Genomic DNA, 20,000 nt, shown 5'->3' with positions numbered 1-20,000 from the left:
ATATCTGTTAAGGCTATACGGGGTGAAAATTTTTTAATTAATAAAAGTAAAATAAAAATTAAACTAAAAATCACGACGTTTCGGAGGCAATGGAAGCTTGTGTTGCTGCCTCTGAAACGTCGTGATTTTTATTTTATTTTTATTTTACTTTCATTAATTTAAATTTTTAACCTTTTTTTTTATAAAATTTTACCTTTTATTTACCTACGTGACTTTACCGAAAAAAAACTAAGGTTATATGGATCTTTGTTTTTTTTTCTTTGTTGCGTGTGTGGTGGGGAGCGGTGGTGTTGTTGGTTATCGCGCTGCGCTATGAACCTGGTGACCCGGGTTCGATTTCCGCTCACGGCCAACACCAGCGACGAATATCTGAACCGGTCCCGGGCCTCTCCCAGGTCGACTCAGCCTCAAATGGGTACCAGGTGCGATGCGTAAACATCGCCATTGGGGAGACAAAGGCGGCCGGGCGTGAGGGTTGGCCACCCACCCCTTCGTGTGCCGTGCCGGCTTTCACAGGTGCTCGCTAACAGCACTTGCCCCAACAGGCTGCTGAGGCTATACGGGGGATCTTTGTCTCGTTGTTTTGGTGGTGATGGAGCAGTTGTGGAGAGATTGGAGAGTTTCCCATACCTGGGCAGTGTGCCTATGACCAGTTCCGGTTTGACAGCAGAGGTCTCGCTCCGAATCAGTCGAGCGGCATTATCTTTACATCGGCTGCGTAACGCTGTGTGGAAGCTACCTGGTCTGTCGCTCCGCACGAAGCTTCTGGTCTTCTCGGCCACGGTCAATCCCTCCCTTCTCTACGCTTGTAAAACGTGGACCCCTCTAATGGAGCATCTGCGCCGGTTAAAAACATTCAGGCTGGCATGCCTACGATCCATCCTGGGTTTGACCAGGCTGAATTGTGTGAGGAGCTCACAAATCCTCGAAAGATCTGGACGAGAAAGAAAGTCCCATCGGTGAGCTCCTCCGGCAGGCAAGGCTGCGCTGGCTGCGTCATGTAGCCCGCATGCCCAGCCACCGCATGCCTAAACAGCTTCTGTTTGGCGACGCTGGCGACGGCGGTGACGGTGGTGACGGTGGCGGTGTTGGTGTGTGCCCCCCCCTCGCCCCCCAGGTGATTCTGGGCGACTACCGCTGGATGTCGTTCCGCGAGCTAGACACTCGCGCCGAGAACTTTGGCCGGGGCCTGCTGGCGCTGGGCCACGAGGCGCGCCGCCCCGTGGCGCTCTTCTGCGAGACGCGGGCCGAGTGGATGCTGGTGGCACAGGCCTGCTTCAAGTACAACTTCCCCGGTGTGTGACGCGTGGGGTGTGACGTGGGGTGTGACGCGGGGTGTGTGACGTGGGGTGTGACGCGGGGTGTGTGACGTGGGGTGTGACGCGGGGTGTGTGACGCGGGGTGTGACGTGGGGTGTGACGTGGGGTGTGTGACGCGGGGTGTGACGTGGGGTGTGATGTGGGGTGTGACAGGGGTGTGAGACGCGGGCCGAGTGGATGCTGGTGGCACAGGCCTGCTTCAAGTACAACTTCCCCGGTGTGTGACGCGTGGGGTGTGACGTGGGGTGTGACGCGGGGTGTGTGACGTGGGGTGTGACGTGGGGTGTGACGTGGGGTGTGGGGTGTCACGTGGGGTGTGACGTGGGGTGTGACGCGGGGTGTGTGACGCGGGGTGTGACGTGGGGTGTGTGACGTGGGGTGTGGGGTGTCATGTGGGGTGTGACGTGGGGTGTGACGCGGGGTGTGTGACGTGGGGTGTGGGGTGTCACGTGGGGTGTGACGTGGGGTGTGACGCGGGGTGTGACGTGGGGTGTGACGTGGGGTGTGTGACGTGGGGTGTGGGGTGTCACGTGGGGTGTGACGTGGGGTGTGACGCGGGGTGTGTGACGTGGGGTGTGGGGTGTGACGTGGGGTGTGACGCGGGGTGTGACGTGGGGTGTGACGTGGGGTGTGGGGTGTCACGTGGGGTGTGACGTGGGGTGTGACGCGGGGTGTGTGACGCGGGGTGTGACGCGGGGTGTGTGACGTGGGGTGTGTGACGTGTGGTGTGACGTGTGGTGTGACGTGTGGTGTGACGTGGGGTGTGACGTGGGATGTGTGACGCGTGGTGTGACGTGGGGTGTGTGACGTGTGGTGTGACGTGTGGTGTGACGTGGGGTGTGACGTGGGGTGTGACGTGGGGTGTCCCCACCAGTTGTGACGCTCTACTCCACGCTGGGCACGGACGCCGTGGTTCACGGCCTCAACGAGTCGGAGGTCACCATGGTGATCACCAGCTGCGAGCTGCTGGGGAAAACACTCAAGGTGACGAGATCCCCCCACTCGTCATCCCCCCACTCGTCATCCCCCCACTCGTCATCCCCCCACTCGTCATCCCCCCACTCGTCATCCCCCCACTCGTCATCCCCCCACTCGTCATCCCCCCACTCGTCATCCCCCCACTCGTCATCCCCCCACTCGTCATCCCCCCACTCGTCATCCCCCCACTCGTCATCCCCCCACTCGTCATCCCCCCACTCGTCATCCCCCTCCTCCCCCCCCTCCTCCTCCTCCCCCTCCTCCTCCTCCCCCTCCTCCTCCCACTCCCCTTCCCACTCATCCTCCCCAACATCTCCCCTCACCGCACGTATCTCTCCCCACGTGTCCCCTATCCCCTTTGTATTTCCCCCACGTGTCTCCCCCCACGTGACCCCTAACCCCCACGTATCTCCCCCCCCCATGTGACCCCTAACCCCCACGTATCTCCCCCCTCGTGTCCCCTAACCCCGTGTCTCCCCCCACGTGACCCCTAACCCCACGTGTCTCCCCCCTCGTGACCCCTAACCCCACGTGTCTCCCCCCTTGTGACCCCTAACCCCCACGTATCTCCCCCCTTGTGACCCCTATCCCCCACGTATCTCCCCCCTCGTGACCCCTAACCCCCACGTCTCTCCCCCCTCGTGACCCCTAACCCCACGTGTCTCCCCCCACGTGACCCCTAACCCCCACGTATCTCCCCCCTCGTGACCCCTAACCCCCACGTATCTCCCCCCTCGTGACCCCTAACCCCACGTATCTCCCCCCTCGTGACCCCTAGCCCCACGTATCTCCCCCCTCGTGACCCCTAACCCCACGTATCTCCCCCCTCGTGACCCCTAACCCCCACGTATCTCCCCCTTGTGACCCCTAACCCCCACGTATCTCCCCCCTCGTGACCCCTAACCCCCACGTATCTCCCCCCTCGTGACCCCTAACCCCCCCGTATCTCCCCCCTCGTGACCCCTAACCCCCACGTATCTCCCCCCTCGTGACCCCTAACCCCCACGTATCTCCCCCCTCGTGACCCCTAACCCCCACGTGTCTCCCCCCACGTGACCCCTAACCCCCACGTATCTCCCCCCTCGTGTCCTCTAACCCCACATATCTCCCCCCTCGTGACCCCTAACCCCCACGTATCTCCCCCCTCGTGACCCCTAACCCCCACGTATCTCCCCGCACGTGACCCCTAACCCCCACGTATCTCCCCGCACGTGACCCCTAACCCCACGTGTCTCCCCCCACGTGACCCCTAACCCCCACGTATCTCCCCCCTTGTGACCCCTAACCCCACGTATCTCCCCCCACGTGACCCCTAACCCCCACGTATCTCCCCCCACGTGACCCCTAACCCCCACGTGTCTCCCCCCACGTGACCCCTAACCCCACGTGTCTCCCCCCTTGTGACCCCTAACCCCACGTGTCTCCCCCCACGTGACCCCTAACCCCCACGTGTCTCCCCCCACGTGACCCCTAACCCCACGTGTCTCCCCCCTTGTGACCCCTAACCCCCACGTATCTCCCCCCTTGTGACCCCTAACCCCACGTATCTCCCCCCTCGTGACCCCTAACCCCCACGTATCTCCCCCCTCGTGACCCCTAACCCCACGTGTCTCCCCCCACGTGACCCCTAACCCCCACGTATCTCCCCCCTCGTGACCCCTAACCCCCACGTATCTCCCCCCTCGTGACCCCTAACCCCACGTATCTCCCCCCTCGTGACCCCTAACCCCCACGTATCTCCCCCCTTGTGACCCCTAACCCCCACGTATCTCCCCCCTCATGACCCCTAACCCCCACGTATCTCCCCCCTCGTGACCCCTAACCCCACGTGTCTCCCCCCTCGTGACCCCTAACCCCCACGTATCTCCCCCCTCGTGTCCCCTAACCCCACGTGTCTCCCCCCTCGTGTCCCCTAACCCCCACGTATCTCCCCCCTCGTGACCCCTAACCCCACGTATCTCCCCCCTCGTGACCCCTAACCCGACGTATCTCCCCCCTCGTGACCCCTAACCCCACGTGTCTCCCCCCTCGTGACCCCTAACCCCCACGTGTCTCCCCCCACGTGACCCCTAACCCCACGTATCTCCCCCCTCGTGACCGCTAACCCCACGTATCTCCCCCCTCATGACCCCTAACCCCCACGTATCTCCCCCCTTGTGACCCCTAACCCCCACGTATCTCCCCCCTTGTGACCCCTAACCCCCACGTATCTCCCCCCTTGTGACCCCTAACCCCCACGTATCTCCCCCCTTGTGACCCCTAACCCCCACGTATCTCCCCCCTCGTGACCCCTAACCCCCACGTATCTCCCCCCTTGTGACCCCTAACCCCCACGTATCTCCCCCCTTGTGACCCCTAACCCCCACGTATCTCCCCCCTCGTGACCCCTAACCCCCACGTATCTCCCCCCTTGTGACCCCTAACCCCCACGTATCTCCCCCCTTGTGACCCCTAACCCCCACGTATCTCCCCCCTTGTGACCCCTAACCCCCACGTATCTCCCCCCTCGTGACCCCTAACCCCCTCGTATCTCCCCCCTTGTGACCCCTACCCCCACGTATCTCCCCCCTCGTGACCCCTAACCCCCACATATCTCCCCCCTCGTGACCCCTAACCCCCACGTATCTCCCCCCTCGTGTCCCCTAACCCCCACGTGTCTCCCCCCACGTGACCCCTAACCCCACGTGTCTCCCCCACGTGACCCCTAACCCCACGTGTCTCCCCCCACGTGACCCCTCACCCCACGTGTCTCCCCCCTCGTGACCCCTAACCCCCACGTATCTCCCCCCTCGTGACCCCTAACCCCCACGTGTCTCCCCCCACGTGACCCCTAACCCCACGTGTCTCCCCCCTTGTGACCCCTAACCCCCACGTATCTCCCCCCTTGTGACCCCTAACCCCACGTATCTCCCCCCTCGTGACCCCTAACCCCACGTGTCTCCCCCCTCGTGACCCCTAACCCCCACGTGTCTCCCCCCACGTGACCCCTAACCCCCACGTGTCTCCCCCCACGTGACCCCTAACCCCCACGTGGCTCCCCCCACGTGACCCCTAACCCCCAGGTGTCTCCCCCCTCGTGTCCCCTAACCCCACGTATCTCCCCCCTCGTGACCCCTAACCCCCACGTATCTCCCCCCTCGTGTCCCCTAACCCCACGTATCTCCCCGCACGTGTCCCCTAACCCCACGTATCTCCCCCCTCGTGACCCCTAACCCCCACGTATCTCCCCCCTCGTGACCCCTAACCCCACGTATCTCCCCCCACGTGACCCCTAACCCCACGTGTCTCCCCCCACGTGACCCCTAACCCCACGTGTCTCCCCCCACGTGACCCCTAACCCCATGTGTCTCCCCCCTCGTGTCCCCTAACCCCCACGTATCTCCCCCCTCGTGACCCCTAACCCCACGTATCTCCCCCCTCGTGACCCCTAACCCCCACGTATCTCCCCCCTCGTGACCCCTAACCCCACGTGTCTCCCCCCTCGTGACCCCTAACCCCCACGTATCTCCCCCCTCGTGACCCCTCCCCCCCCGTTTCTCCCCCCCCGTAACCCCTACCCCCCACGTGTCTCCCCCCTCGTGACCCCTAACCCCACGTATCTCCCCCCTCGTGACCCCTAACCCCCACGTATCTCCCCCCTCGTGACCCCTAACCCCCACGTATCTCCCCCCTCGTGACCCCTAACCCCACGTGTCTCCCCCACGTGACCCCTAACCCCGTGTATCCCCCCCCCCGCCCCCCAGGGCGTGCTCTCCCGCATGCCGCGCGTCACCCACATCGTGCACGTGGACCCCCGCCCCCCCCCCACGCGGAGGGGAGGGGGGGCGGGGGGTGGCCCCCCCTCGTCGCCCGGGGGCTGGGACCCCACCCCGCCCCCCCCCGGGGTGTCGCTGCTCAGCCTGGAGCACGTGGAGAGCCTGGGGGAGCAGAACCCACAGAGTGAGCGCCACCACCGCCGCCACTGTCACCACCACCACCACAACCACAACCACCACCGCTACCACAACCACCACCACCGCTACCACCACCACCACCACAACCACCACCACAGCCAGAGTGAGCGCCACGCACGGCAAACACCGCCGGCAAACACCGCCGCCACTGTCACCACGATCACTACCACCGCTACCACCACCAACACCACCACAACTATGACCACCACCACCACAGCCAGAGTGAGCGCCACGCACGGCAAACACCGCCGCCACTGTCACCACCACCGCCACCACCACCACGACCACAACCACAACCACCACCACCGCCACCACCACCACCGCTACCACCACGACCACCACCACAACCACCGCTATGACCACGTCCACCACCACTATGACGACCACAACCACCACCAGAACCACCACCACGACCACAACGACCACCACCACGACCACAACGACCACAACCACCACAACTACCACCACAACCACCACCACTATGACCACTGCCACCAGCACGACCTCTACCACCACCACGACCGCCACCACTTGCATCACCACCACTTGCATCACCACCACCATGACCACCACGACCACCACCAACCACCATTGCCACCACAACCACAACCACCATTACCATTACCACCACCATGATGATGTTGCTCCTGCTGATGATGATGATGTTGATGATGATGATGCTGCTGATGATGATGATGGTGCTGCTGATGATGATGTCGCTGATGATGATGTTGTTGGTAGTGGCTGAGCGACGCTGCCCGCCCGTGCCCTCTGACCTGGCCGTGGTGATGATGATGATGTTGCTGCTGCTGCTGATGATGATGCTGCTGCTGATGATGTTGATGATGTTGCTGATGATGCTGTTGTTGCTGCTGATGATGATGTTGCTGATGATGATGTTGCTGATGATGATGCTGCTGATGATGATGTTGTTGGTAGTGGCTGAGCGACGCTGCCCGCCCGTGCCCTCTGACCTGGCCGTGGTGATGATGATGATGTTGCTGCTGCTGCTGCTGATGATGATGCTGCTGCTGATGATGTTGATGATGTTGCTGATGATGCTGTTGTTGCCGATGATCATGCTGCTGTTGCTGATGATGATGTTGCTGATGATGATGTTGCTGCTGATGATGATGTTGATGCTGATGATGATGCTGCTGATGTTGCTGATGATGATGCTGCTGATGATGATGATGCTTCTGATGATGATGCTCCTGATGATGTTGTTGGTAGTGGCGGAGAGACGCTGCCCGCCCGTGCCCTCTAACCTGACCATGGTGATGATGATGATTCTGCTGATGATGATGATGCTGATGATGATGATGCTGCTGATGATGTTGTTGGCAGTGGCGGAGAGACGCTGCCCGCCCGTGCCCTCTGACCTGGCCGTGGTGATGATGATGTTGCTGCTGATGATGGTGCTGCTGCTGATGATGCTGATGCTGATGATGATGATGCTGCTGATGATGTTGTTGGCAGTGGCTGAGAGACGCTGCCCGCCCGTGCCCTCTGACCTGGCCGTGGTGATGATGATGTTGCTGCTGCTGATGATGATGTTGCTGATGATGATGTTGTTGGTAGTGGCTGAGAGACGCTGCCCGCCCGTGCCCTCTGACCTGGCCGTGGTGCTGATGATGATGTTGCTGCCGATGATGTTGCTGCTGATGATGTTGCTGCTGATGATGTTGTTGGCAGTGGCTGAGAGACGCTGCCCGCCCGTGCCCTCTGACCTGGCCGTGGTGATGATGATGTTGCTGCTGCTGATGATGATGCTGCTGCTGATTATGTTGCTGATGATGATGCTGCTGCTGATGCTGCTGATGATGATGATGTTGTTGCTGATGATGTTGCTGATGCTGATGCTGCTGATGATGATGATTTTGTTGCTGATGATGTTGCTGATGCTGATGTTGTTGCTGATGATGTTGTTGGTAGTGGCTGAGCGACGCTGCCCGCCCGTGCCCTCTGACCTGGCCGTGGTGATGATGATGATGCTGCTGATGATGCTGCTGATGATGATGTTGCTACTGATGTTGATGTTGCTGATGATGGTGTTGCTGATGATTATGTTGCTGCTGATGTTGATGTTGCTGATGATGATGTTGCTGATGATTATGTTGCTGCTGATGATGTTGTTGGCAGTGGCTGAGAGACGCTGCCCGCCCGTGCCCTCTGACCTGGGTGTGGTGATGATGATGTTCCTGCTGATGATGCTGCTGATGATGATGTTGCTACTGATGTTGATGTTGCTGATGATGGTGTTGCTGATGATGTTGGTAGTGGCGGAGAGACGCTGCCCGCCCGTGCCCTCTGACCTGGCCGTGGTGATGTACACGAGCGGCTCCACGGGGCTGCCCAAGGGGGTGATGATGTCGCACGCCAACCTCATCGCGGGCATGTCCGGCCAGTGCGAGAAGATACCCGACCTCGGGTGAGTGGTGAGAGTGTGGGTGAGAGTGTGGTGAGGGTGGTGAGGGGTGGGGGTGTGGTGAGTGTGGTGAGAGTGTGGTGAGAGGGTGGTGAGAGTGTGGTGAGAGGGTAGTGAGAGTGTGGTGAGAGTGTGGTGAGGGTGTGGTGAGTGTGGGTGAGTGTGGGTGAGTGTGGTGAGTGTGTGGGTGTGTGGGTGAGAGTGTGGTGAGGGTGGTGAGAGTGGGTGAGTGTGGGTGAGTGTGGGTGTGGGTGAGTGGTGGGGGTGTGGTGAGTGTGGTGAGTGTGGTGAGTGTGGTGAGTGTGGGTGAGTGTGGGTGAGTGTGGTGAGTGTGGGTGTGGGTGAGTGTGGGTGTGGGTGAGTGGTGGGGGTGTGGTGAGTGTGGTGAGTGTGGTGAGTGTGGTGAGTGTGGGTGAGTGTGGGTGAGTGTGGGTGAGTGTGTGGTGAGAGTGTGGTGAGAGTGTGGTGAGTGGTGAGAGTGTGGTGTGGTGAGTGTGGTGAGAGTGTGGGTGAGTGGTGGGGGTGTGGTGAGGGTGTGGGTGAGAGTGTGGGTGAGAGTGTGGGTGTGGGTGAGTGGTGAGTGTGTGGTGAGTGGTGAGTGTGTGGGTGAGTGGTGGGGGTGTGGTGAGTGTGTGTGGTGAGGGTGGGTGAGTGTGGTGAGTGGTGAGTGTGGTGAGAGTGGTGAGTGTGTGGTGAGAGTGTGGGTGAGTGGTGGGGGTGGTGAGAGTGTGGTGAGTGGTGAGTGTGTGGTGAGGGTGTGGTGTGAGTGTGGGTGAGTGTGGGTGAGTGGTGAGTGTGTGGTGAGGGTGTGGTGAGAGTGTGGGTGAGTGGTGGGGGTGGGGTGAGTGTGGTGAGTGGTGAGTGTGTGGTGAGGGTGTGGTGAGAGTGTGGGTGAGTGGTGAGTGGTGAGAGTGTGGGTGAGTGGTGGGGGTGTGGTGAGAGTGTGGGTGAGTGGTGAGTGGTGAGAGTGTGGGTGAGTGGTGGGGGTGTGGTGAGAGTGTGGGTGAGTGGTGAGTGGTGAGAGTGTGGGTGAGTGTGGGTGTGGGTGAGTGGTGGGGGTGTGGTGAGTGTGGTGAGAGTGGTGAGTGTGGTGAGAGTGTGGTGAGGGTGTGGCGAGTGTGGTGAGTGTGGTGAGTGTGGGTGAGAGTGTGGGTGAGTGGTGAGTGGTGAGAGTGTGGTGAGAGTGTGGGTGAGAGTGGTGAGTGTGGTGAGAGTGTGGTGAGAGTGTGGCGAGTGTGGTGAGTGTGGGTGAGTGTGGGTGAGTGTGGGTGAGTGTGGGTGAGTGGTGGGGGTGTGGTGAGAGTGTGGTGAGTGTGTGGGTGAGAGGGTGGGGGAGTGTGGTGAGAGTGTGGTGAGGGTGGTGAGTGTGTGGTCAGGGTGTGGTGTGAGTGTGGTGAGGGTGTGGTGGGGGTGTGGTGAGAGTGACAGAGTGAGTGAGTGGTGAGAGTGTGGTGAGGGTGGTGATTGTGGTGAGTGTGTGGTGAGGGTGTGGTGTGAGTGTGGGTGAGTGGTGGGGGTGTGGTGGGGGTGTGGTGAGAGTGACAGAGTGAGTGAGTGGTGAGAGTGTGGGTGAGTGAGTGAGAGAGAGTGTGGGTGAGTGAGTGTGTTGGTGAGTGAGTGAGTGAGTAGGTGAATGAGTGAGTGTGAGTGAGTGAGTGCGAGTGAGTGCGTTAGAGAGAGTATGGGTGGGTGAGTGAGTGAGAGTGAGTGAGTGAGTGCGAGAGAGAGAGAGAGTGTGGGTGAGTGAGTGTGTCGGTGAGTGAGTGAGAGAGAGTGTGGGTGAGTGTTTGTGTGTAGGTGAGTGAGTGAGTGTGTAGGTGAGTGAGTGAGTGAGTGTGAGAGAGAGAGAGTATGGGTGAGTGAGTGTGTAGATGAATGAGTGGGAGTGTGTGTGTAAGTGAGTGTGTAGGTGAGTGAGTGAGTGTGTAGGTGAGTGAGTGAGTGTGTAGGTGAGTGAGTGAGTGTGAGAGAGAGTATGGGCGAGTGAGTGTCTAGGTGAGTGAGTGTGAGAGAGAGTGTGGGTGAGTGTGGGTGAGTGTGAGAGTGAGTGTGTAGGTGAGTGTGTAGGTGAGTGAGTGTGAGAGAGAGTGTGGGTGAGTGAGTGTGTAGGTGGGTGAGTGAGAGAGAGTGTGGGTGAGTGAGTGTGTAGGTGGGTGAGTGAGAGAGAGTGTGGGTGAGTGTGAGAGTGAGTGTGTAGGTGAGTGAGTGAGAGCGAGTGAGAGAGAGTATGGGTGAGTGAGTAGGTGAGTGTGTAGGTGAGTGAGTAGGTGAGTGAGTGTAGGTGAGTGAGTGAGTGTGTAGGTGAGTGTGTAGGTGAGTGAGTGTGTGAGTAGGTGAGTATGTAGGTGAGTGAGTGTGTAGGTGAGTGTGTAGGTGAGTGAGTGAGTGTGTAGGTGAGTGAGTGAGTGTGTAGGTGAGTGAGTGAGTGTGTAGGTGAGTGAGTGTGTAGGTGAGTGAGTTTGTAAGTGAGTGAGTGAGTGTGAGAGAGAGAGAGTATTGGTGTGTGAGTGTGTTGGTGAGTGGTGGGGGTGTGGTGAGAGTGTGGGTGAGTGGTGAGTGGTGAGAGTGTGGGTGAGTGGTGGGGGTGTGGTGAGAGTGTGGGTGAGTGGTGAGTGGTGAGAGTGTGGGTGAGTGTGGGTGTGGGTGAGTGGTGGGGGTGTGGTGAGTGTGGTGAGAGTGGGTGAGTGGTGAGAGTGTGGTGAGTGTGTGGTGAGAGTGTGGTGAGTGTGGGTGAGAGTGTGGGTGAGTGTGGGTGTGGGTGAGTGGTGAGAGTGTGGTGAGAGTGTGGGTGAGAGTGGTGAGTGTGGTGAGAGTGTGGTGAGAGTGTGGCGAGTGTGGTGAGTGTGGTGAGTGTGGGTGAGAGTGTGGGTGAGTGTGGGTGTGGGTGAGTGGTGAGAGTGTGGTGAGAGTGTGGGTGAGAGTGGTGAGTGTGGTGAGAGTGTGGTGAGAGTGTGGCGAGTGTGGTGAGTGTGGGTGAGTGTGGGTGAGTGTGGGTGAGTGTGGGTGAGTGGTGGGGGTGTGGTGAGAGTGTGGTGAGTGTGTGGGTGAGAGTGTGGGTGAGTGTGGTGAGTGTGGTGAGAGTGTGGTGAGGGTGGTGAGTGTGTGGTCAGGGTGTGGTGTGAGTGTGGTGAGGGTGTGGTGGGGGTGTGGTGAGAGTGACAGAGTGAGTGAGTGGTGAGAGTGTGGTGAGGGTGGTGATTGTGGTGAGTGTGTGGTGAGGGTGTGGTGTGAGTGTGGGTGAGTGGTGGGGGTGTGGTGGGGGTGTGGTGGGGGTGTGGTGAGAGTGACAGAGTGAGTGAGTGGTGAGAGTGTGGGTGAGTGAGTGAGAGAGAGTGTGGGTGAGTGAGTGTGTTGGTGAGTGAGTGAGTGAGTAGGTGAATGAGTGAGTGTGAGTGAGTGAGTGCGAGTGAGTGCGTTAGAGAGAGTATGGGTGGGTGAGTGAGTGAGAGTGAGTGAGTGAGTGAGTGCGAGAGAGAGAGAGAGTGTGGGTGAGTGAGTGTGTCGGTGAGTGAGTGAGAGAGAGTGTGGGTGAGTGTTTGTGTGTAGGTGAGTGAGTGAGTGTGTAGGTGAGTGAGTGAGTGAGTGTGAGAGAGAGAGAGTATGGGTGAGTGAGTGTGTAGATGAGTGAGTGGGAGTGTGTGTGTAAGTGAGTGTGTAGGTGAGTGAGTGAGTGTGTAGGTGAGTGAGTGAGTGTGTAGGTGAGTGAGTGAGTGTGAGAGAGAGTATGGGCGAGTGAGTGTCTAGGTGAGTGAGTGTGAGAGAGAGTGTGGGTGAGTGTGGGTGAGTGTGAGAGTGAGTGTGTAGGTGAGTGTGTAGGTGAGTGAGTGTGAGAGAGAGTGTGGGTGAGTGAGTGTGTAGGTGGGTGAGTGAGAGAGAGTGTGGGTGAGTGAGTGTGTAGGTGGGTGAGTGAGAGAGAGTGTGGGTGAGTGTGAGAGTGAGTGTGTAGGTGAGTGAGTGAGAGCGAGTGAGAGAGAGTATGGGTGAGTGAGTAGGTGAGTGTGTAGGTGAGTGAGTAGGTGAGTGAGTGTAGGTGAGTGAGTGAGTGTGTAGGTGAGTGTGTAGGTGAGTGAGTGTGTGAGTAGGTGAGTGTGTAGGTGAGTGAGTGTGTAGGTGAGTGTGTAGGTGAGTGAGTGAGTGTGTAGGTGAGTGAGTGAGTGTGTAGGTGAGTGAGTGAGTGTGTAGGTGAGTGAGTGTGTAGGTGAGTGAGTTTGTAAGTGAGTGAGTGAGTGTGAGAGAGAGAGAGTATTGGTGTGTGAGTGTGTTGGTGAGTGGTGGGGGTGTGGTGAGAGTGTGGGTGAGTGGTGAGTGGTGAGAGTGTGGGTGAGTGGTGGGTGTGTGGTGAGAGTGTGGGTGAGGGTGTGGGTGAGTGGTGAGTGGTGAGAGTGTGGGTGAGAGTGTGGGTGTGGGTGAGTGGTGGGGGTGTGGTGAGTGTGGTGAGAGTGGGTGAGTGGTGAGAGTGTGGTGAGTGTGTGGTGAGAGTGTGGTGAGTGTGGGTGAGAGTGTGGGTGAGTGTGGGTGTGGGTGAGTGGTGAGAGTGTGGTGAGAGTGTGGGTGAGAGTGGTGAGTGTGGTGAGAGTGTGGCGAGTGTGGTGAGTGTGGTGAGTGTGGGTGAGAGTGTGGGTGAGTGTGGGTGTGGGTGAGTGGTGAGAGTGTGGTGAGAGTGTGGGTGAGAGTGGTGAGTGTGGTGAGAGTGTGGTGAGAGTGTGGCGAGTGTGGTGAGTGTGGGTGAGTGTGGGTGAGTGTGGGTGAGTGTGGGTGAGTGGTGGGGGTGTGGTGAGAGTGTGGTGAGTGTGTGGGTGAGAGTGTGGGTGAGTGTGGTGAGTGTGGTGAGAGTGTGGTGAGGGTGGTGAGTGTGTGGTCAGGGTGTGGTGTGAGTGTGGTGAGGGTGTGGTGGGGGTGTGGTGAGAGTGATAGAGTGAGTGAGTGGTGAGAGTGTGGTGAGGGTGGTGATTGTGGTGAGTGTGTAGTGAGGGTGTGGTGTGAGTGTGGGTGAGTGGTGGGGGTGTGGTGGGGGTGTGGTGGGGGTGTGGTGAGAGTGACAGAGTGAGTGAGTGGTGAGAGTGTGGGTGAGTGAGTGAGAGAGAGTGTGGGTGAGTGAGTGTGTTGGTGAGTGAGTGAGTGAGTAGGTGAATGAGTGAGTGTGAGTGAGTGAGTGCGAGTGAGTGCGTTAGAGAGAGTATGGGTGGGTGAGTGAGTGAGAGTGAGTGAGTGAGTGAGTGCGAGAGAGAGAGAGAGTGTGGGTGAGTGAGTGTGTCGGTGAGTGAGTGAGAGAGAGTGTGGGTGAGTGTTTGTGTGTAGGTGAGTGAGTGAGTGTGTAGGTGAGTGAGTGAGTGAGTGTGAGAGAGAGAGAGTATGGGTGAGTGAGTGTGTAGATGAATGAGTGGGAGTGTGTGTGTAAGTGAGTGTGTAGTTGAGTGAGTGAGTGTGTAGGTGAGTGAGTGAGTGTGTAGGTGAGTGAGTGAGTGTGAGAGAGAGTATGGGCGAGTGAGTGTCTAGGTGAGTGAGTGTGAGAGAGAGTGTGGGTGAGTGTGGGTGAGTGTGAGAGTGAGTGTGTAGGTGAGTGTGTAGGTGAGTGAGTGTGAGAGAGAGTGTGGGTGAGTGAGTGTGTAGGTGGGTGAGTGAGAGAGAGTGTGGGTGAGTGAGTGTGTAGGTGGGTGAGTGAGAGAGAGTGTGGGTGAGTGTGAGAGTGAGTGTGTAGGTGAGTGAGTGAGAGCGAGTGAGAGAGAGTATGGGTGAGTGAGTAGGTGAGTGTGTAGGTGAGTGAGTAGGTGAGTGAGTGTAGGTGAGTGAGTGAGTGTGTAGGTGAGTGTGTAGGTGAGTGAGTGTGTGAGTAGGTGAGTATGTAGGTGAGTGAGTGTGTAGGTGAGTGAGTGTGTAGGTGAGTGAGTGAGTGTGTAGGTGAGTGAGTGTGTAGGTGAGTGAGTTTGTAAGTGAGTGAGTGAGTGTGAGAGAGAGAGAGTATTGGTGTGTGAGTGTGTTGGTGAGTGAGTGAGTGAGTAGGTGAATGAGTGAGTGTGAGTGAGTGCGAGTGAGTGCGTTAGAGAGAGTATGGGTGGGTGAGTGAGTGAGAGTGAGTGAGTGAGTGCGAGAGAGAGAGAGAGTGTGGGTGAGTGAGTGTGTCGGTGAGTGAGTGAGAGAGAGTGTGGGTGAGTGTTTGTGTGTAGGTGAGTGAGTGAGTGTGTAGGTGAGTGAGTGAGTGAGTGTGAGAGAGAGAGAGTATGGGTGAGTGAGTGTGTAGGTGAATGAGTGGGAGTGTGTGTGTAAGTGAGTGTGTAGGTGAGTGAGTGAGTGTGTAGGTGAGTGAGTGAGTGTGTAGGTGAGTGAGTGTGTGTGTAAGTGAGTGTGTAGGTGAGTGAGTGAGTGTGTAGGTGAGTGAGAGAGAGAGTATGGGTGAGTGAGTGTGTAGGTGAGTGAGTGAGTGAGAGTATGGGTGAGTGTTTGTGTGTAAGTGAGTGAGTGAGTGTGTAGGTGAGTGAGTGTGTAGGTGAGTGAGAGAGAGAGTATGGGTGAGTGAGTGTGTAGATGAATGAGTGGGAGTGTGTGTGTAAGTGAGTGTGTAGGTGAGTGAGTGAGTGTGTAGGTGAGTGAGTGTGTAGGTGAGTGAGTGAGTGTGTAGGTGAGTGAGTGAGTGTGTAGGTGAGTGAGTGTGTAGGTGAGTGAGTGTGTAGGTGAGTGAGTGTGTAGGTGAGTGAGTGAGTGTGTAGGTGAGTGAGTGTGTAGTAGGTGAGTGAGTGTGAGAGAGAGTATGGGTGAGTGAGTGTTTAAGTGAGTGAGTGTGTAGGTGAGTGAGTGTGTAGGTGAGTGAGTGTGTAAGTGAGTGAGGGAGTGTGAGAGAGAGTGTGGGTGAGTGAGTGTGTAGGTGAGTGAGTGTGTAGGTGAGTGAGTGAGTGTGTAGGTGAGTGAGTGTGTAGGTGAGTGAGTGTGTAGGTGAGTGAGTGTGTAAGTGAGTGAGTGTGTAGGTGAGTGAGTGTGTAGGTGAGTGAGTGTGTAAGTGAGTGAGGGAGTGTGAGAGAGAGTGTGAGTGAGTGAGTGTGTAGGTGAGTGAGTGTGTAGGTGAGTGAGTGAGTGTGTAGGTGAGTGAGTGTGTAGGTGAGTGAGTGTGTAGGTGAGTGAGTGTGTAGGTGAGTGAGTGAGTGTGTAGGTGAGTGAGTGTGTAGGTGAGTGAGTGAGTGTGTAGGTGAGTGAGTTTGTAAGTGAGTGAGGGAGTGTGAGAGAGAGAGAGTATGGGTGAGTGAGTGTGTAGGTGAGTGAGTGAGTGTGTAGGTGAGTGAGTGTGTAGGTGAGTGAGTGAGTGTGTAGGTGAGTGAGTTTGTAAGTGAGTGAGGGAGTGTGAGAGAGAGAGAGTATGGGTGAGTGAGTGTGTAGGTGAGTGAGTGAGTGAGTAGGTGAATGAGTGAGTGTGAGTGAGTGAGTGCGAGTGAGTGCGTTAGAGAGAGTATGGGTGGGTGAGTGAGTGAGAGTGAGTGAGTGCGAGAGAGAGAGAGTGTGGGTGAGTGAGTGTGTCGGTGAGTGAGTGAGAGTGTGGGTGAGTGTTTGTGTGTAAGTGAGTGAGTGAGTGTGTAGGTGAGTGAGTGAGTGTGAGAGAGAGAGTATGGGTGAGTGAGTGTGTAGATGAATGAGTGGGAGTGTGTGTGTAAGTGAGTGAGTGTGTAGGTGAGTGAGTGAGTGTGTAGGTGAGTGTGTAGGTGAGTGAGTGAGTGTGAGAGAGAGTATGGGTGAGTGAGTGTGTAGGTGGGTGAGTGTGAGAGTGAGTGTGTAGGTGAGTGAGTGTGAGAGTGAGTGTGTAGGTGAGTGAGTGTGAGAGTGAGTGTGTAGGTGAGTGAGTGTGAGAGTGAGTGTGTAGGTGAGTGAGAGAGAGTGTGGGTGAGTGTGAGAGTGAGTGTGTAGGTGAGTGAGTGAGAGCGAGTGAGAGAGAGTATGGGTGAGTGAGTAGGTGAGTGTGTAGGTGAGTGAGTAGGTGAGTGTGTAGGTGAGTGTGTAGGTGAGTGAGTAGGTGAGTGTGTAGGTGAGTGAGTAGGTGAGTGTGTAGGTGAGTGTGTAGGTGAGTGAGTAGGTGAGTGTGTAGGTGAGTGTGTAGGTGAGTGAGTAGGTGAGTGTGTAGGTGAGTGAGTAGGTGAGTGTGTAGGTGAGTGTGTAGGTGAGTGTGTAGGTGAGTGAGTAGGTGAGTGTGTAGGTGAGTGAGTAGGTGAGTGTGTAGGTGAGTGTGTAGGTGAGTGTGTAGGTGAGTGTGTAGGTGAGTGTGTAGGTAGGTGAGTAGGTGAGTGTGTAGGTGAGTGTGTAGGTGATGTGAGTAGGTGAGTGTGTAGGTGAGTGTGTAGGTGAGTGAGTAGGTGAGTGTGTAGGTGAGGTGTAGGTGAGTGAGTAGGTGAGTGTGTAGGTGAGTGTGTAGGTGAGTGAGTAGGTGAGTGTGTAGGTGAGTGTGTAGGTGAGTGAGTAGGTGAGTGTGTAGGTGAGTGAGTAGGTGAGTGTGTAGGTGAGTGTGTAGGTGAGTGAGTAGGTGAGTGTGTAGGTGAGTGTGTAGGTGAGTGAGTAGGTGAGTGTGTAGGTGAGTGAGTAGGTGAGTGTGTAGGTGAGTGTGTAGGTGAGTGAGTAGGTGAGTGTGTAGGTGAGTGTGTAGGTGAGTGAGTAGGTGAGTGTGTAGGTGAGTGTGTAGGTGAGTGAGTAGGTGAGTGTGTAGGTGAGTGTGTAGGTGAGTGAGTAGGTGAGTGTGTAGGTGAGTGAGTAGGTGAGTGTGTAGGTGAGTGTGTAGGTGAGTGTTGTAGGTGAGTGTAGTAGGTGAGTGTGTAGGTGAGTGAGTAGGTGAGTGTGTAGGTGAGTGTGTAGGTGAGTGTGTAGGTGAGTGAGTAGGTGAGTGTGTAGGTGAGTGTGTAGGTGAGTGTGTAGGTGAGTGTTGTAGGTGAGTGTGTAGGTGAGTGATGTAGGTGAGTGTGTAGGTGAGTGTGTAGGTGAGTGAGTAGGTGAGTGAGTAGGTGAGTGTGTAGGTGAGTGTGTAGGTGAGTGAGTAGGTGAGTGTGTAGGTGAGTGTGTAGGTGAGTGAGTAGGTGAGTGTGGTTAGGGTGTAGGTGAGGGTAGGAGGTGTAGGTGAGTAGGTGATGGTGTAGGTGAGTGTGTAGGTGAGTGAGTAGGTGATGTGTGTAGGTGAGTGGTAGGTGAGTGAGTAGGTGGAGGTGTAGGTGAGGAGTGTAGGTAGGTGTGTAGGTGAGTGTGTAGGTGAGTGTTGTAGGTGATGTAGGTGAGGGTAGGTGAGTGTGTAGGTGAGTGAGTAGGTGAGTGTGTAGGTGAGTGTGTAGGTGAGTGAGTAGGTGAGTGTGTAGGTGAGTGTGTAGGTGAGTGTGTAGGTGAGTGAGTGAGTGTGTAGGTGAGTGTGTAGGTGAGTGAGTGTGTGAGTAGGTGAGTGTGTAGGTGAGTGAGTGTGTAGGTGAGTGTGTAGGTGAGTGAGTGAGTGTGTAGGTGAGTGTGTAGGTGAGTGAGTGAGTGTGAGAGAGAGTATGGGTGAGTGAGTGTGTAGGTGGGTGAGTGTGAGAGTGAGTGTGTAGGTGGGTGAGTGTGAGAGTGAGTGTGTAGGTGAGTGAGTGTGAGAGTGAGTGTGTAGCTGAGTGAGTGTGAGAGTGAGTGTGTAGGTGAGTGAGAGAGAGTGTGGGTGAGTGTGAGAGTGAGTGTGTAGGTGAGTGAGTGAGAGCGAGTGAGAGAGAGTATGGGTGAGTGAGTAGGTGAGTGTGTAGGTGAGTGAGTAGGTGAGTGTGTAGGTGAGTGAGTGTGTGTGTAGGTGAGTGTGTAGGTGAGTGTGTAGGTGAGTGAGTGAGTGTGTAGGTGAGTGTGTAGGTGAGTGAGTGTGTGAGTAGGTGAGTATGTAGGTGAGTGAGTGTGTAGGTGAGTGTGTAGGTGAGTGAGTGAGTGTGTAGGTGAGTGAGCGAGTGTGTAGGTGAGTATGTAGGTGAGTGTGTAGGTGAGTGAGTGTGTGAGTAAGTGAGTATGTAGGTGAGTGAGTGAGTGTGTAGGTGAGTGTGTAGGTGAGTGTGTAGGTGAGTGTGTAGGTGAGTGAGTGAGTGTGTAAGTGAGTGTGTAGGTGAGTGAGTGAGTGTGTAGGTGAGTGTGTAAGTGAGTGTGTAGGTGTGTAGGTGAGTGTGTAGGTGAGTGAGTGAGTGTGTAGGTAAATGTGTAGGTGAGTGAGTGAGTGTGTAGGTGAGTGTGTAAGTGAGTGTGTAGGTGAGTGTGTAGGTGAGAGTGTAGGTGAGTGAGTGAGATGCCTTCATCCGTACGGACATCTGTCAACCTACCGGACGTGTGAAACCTACCGGACATCTGTGGAAAAGAGCTTTGTGGCTCATCGGATTTGCTCTCCCCCCCCCCCCCCCCCCTGGTCTAAATCACGACGGCGGTGGTCACGTGCTCGCGTGCGGGTCCAGGCCGGACGACATCTACATCGGCTACCTGCCGCTGGCTCACGTCCTGGAGCTGAGCGCCGAACTCTCCTGCCTGTGCTACGGCTGCCGCATCGGTTACTCCTCACCACTCACGCTCTCCGACCAGGTCGCTCGCTCGCTCACTCATTCACTCACTCGCTCAGTCATTCACTCACTCACTCGCTCATTCACTCACTCGCTCATTCACTCACTCATTCATTAACTCGCTAATTCATTCAATCGCTCATTCACTCACTCGCTCATTCACTCACTCATTCAGTCACTCGCTCGCTCACTCGCTCATTCACTCGCTCATTCATTCACTCGCTCATGCATTCACTCACTCGCCGCTAGCTCACGTCCTGGAGCTGAGCGCCGAACTCTCCTGCCTGTGCTACGGCTGCCGCATCGGTTACTCCTCACCACTCACGCTCTCCGACCAGGTCGCTCGCTCGCGCGCTCACTCGCTCATTCTCTCATCCATTCACTCACTCGCTCATTCTCTCATCCATTCACTCACTCGCTCATTCTCTCATCCATTCACTCACTCGCTCATTCTCTCATCCATTCACTCACTCGCTCATTCTCTCATCCATTCACTCATGTGTAATATCGTAAATTACGGCGGGAGACCACTTGACGGGTAGCACACTTTATTAACACTTCCTTTAGCCACAATAACACGTGTGGCCAACTACAGCCTACGCTACACGTTCCACCCGGGCACACACCCACGGGCTCTCCAGCCCCGTAGCTTCCAGGAGAACTCACAGACCCACCCCGGCTGGGGTATGGGTCACGACCACTGGGTCCCGTGGGCCGGCCCTCACAAGGACGTCCGGCCGCGGGTCCTAAGGTCCCGCCTCTGAGCCGCACAGGGTCCCGGCCCTTACAAGGACAGCGGGACTAGGGGTCTCAG

General features: G+C 56.9%; 1 protein-coding gene across 1 annotated transcript in view; it reads left to right on the top strand.

Annotated features, from left to right (window-relative positions):
- Positions 1 to 20,000, top strand: part of LOC133357218 (long-chain-fatty-acid--CoA ligase 4-like) — a gene marked incomplete at its 3' end in the record, with an annotated part of 53,742 nt that overhangs the window by 1,246 nt on the left and 32,496 nt on the right. The window contains exons 2-6 of the mRNA XM_061575048.1: positions 1,118 to 1,295; positions 2,194 to 2,303; positions 6,041 to 6,236; positions 8,531 to 8,681; positions 19,085 to 19,208. Coding sequence (XP_061431032.1) covers positions 1,118 to 1,295; positions 2,194 to 2,303; positions 6,041 to 6,236; positions 8,531 to 8,681; positions 19,085 to 19,208 — 759 coding nt within the window. The remainder of the gene's footprint in view (positions 1 to 1,117; positions 1,296 to 2,193; positions 2,304 to 6,040; positions 6,237 to 8,530; positions 8,682 to 19,084; positions 19,209 to 20,000) is intronic.

This window comes from Lethenteron reissneri, chromosome 57 (assembly GCF_015708825.2).
Source record: "Lethenteron reissneri isolate LAM-NWPU_2019-01 chromosome 57, ASM1570882v1, whole genome shotgun sequence".
NCBI lineage: Eukaryota > Metazoa > Chordata > Hyperoartia > Petromyzontiformes > Petromyzontidae > Lethenteron > Lethenteron reissneri.
This window is presented reverse-complemented; position numbering and strand designations above follow the sequence as displayed.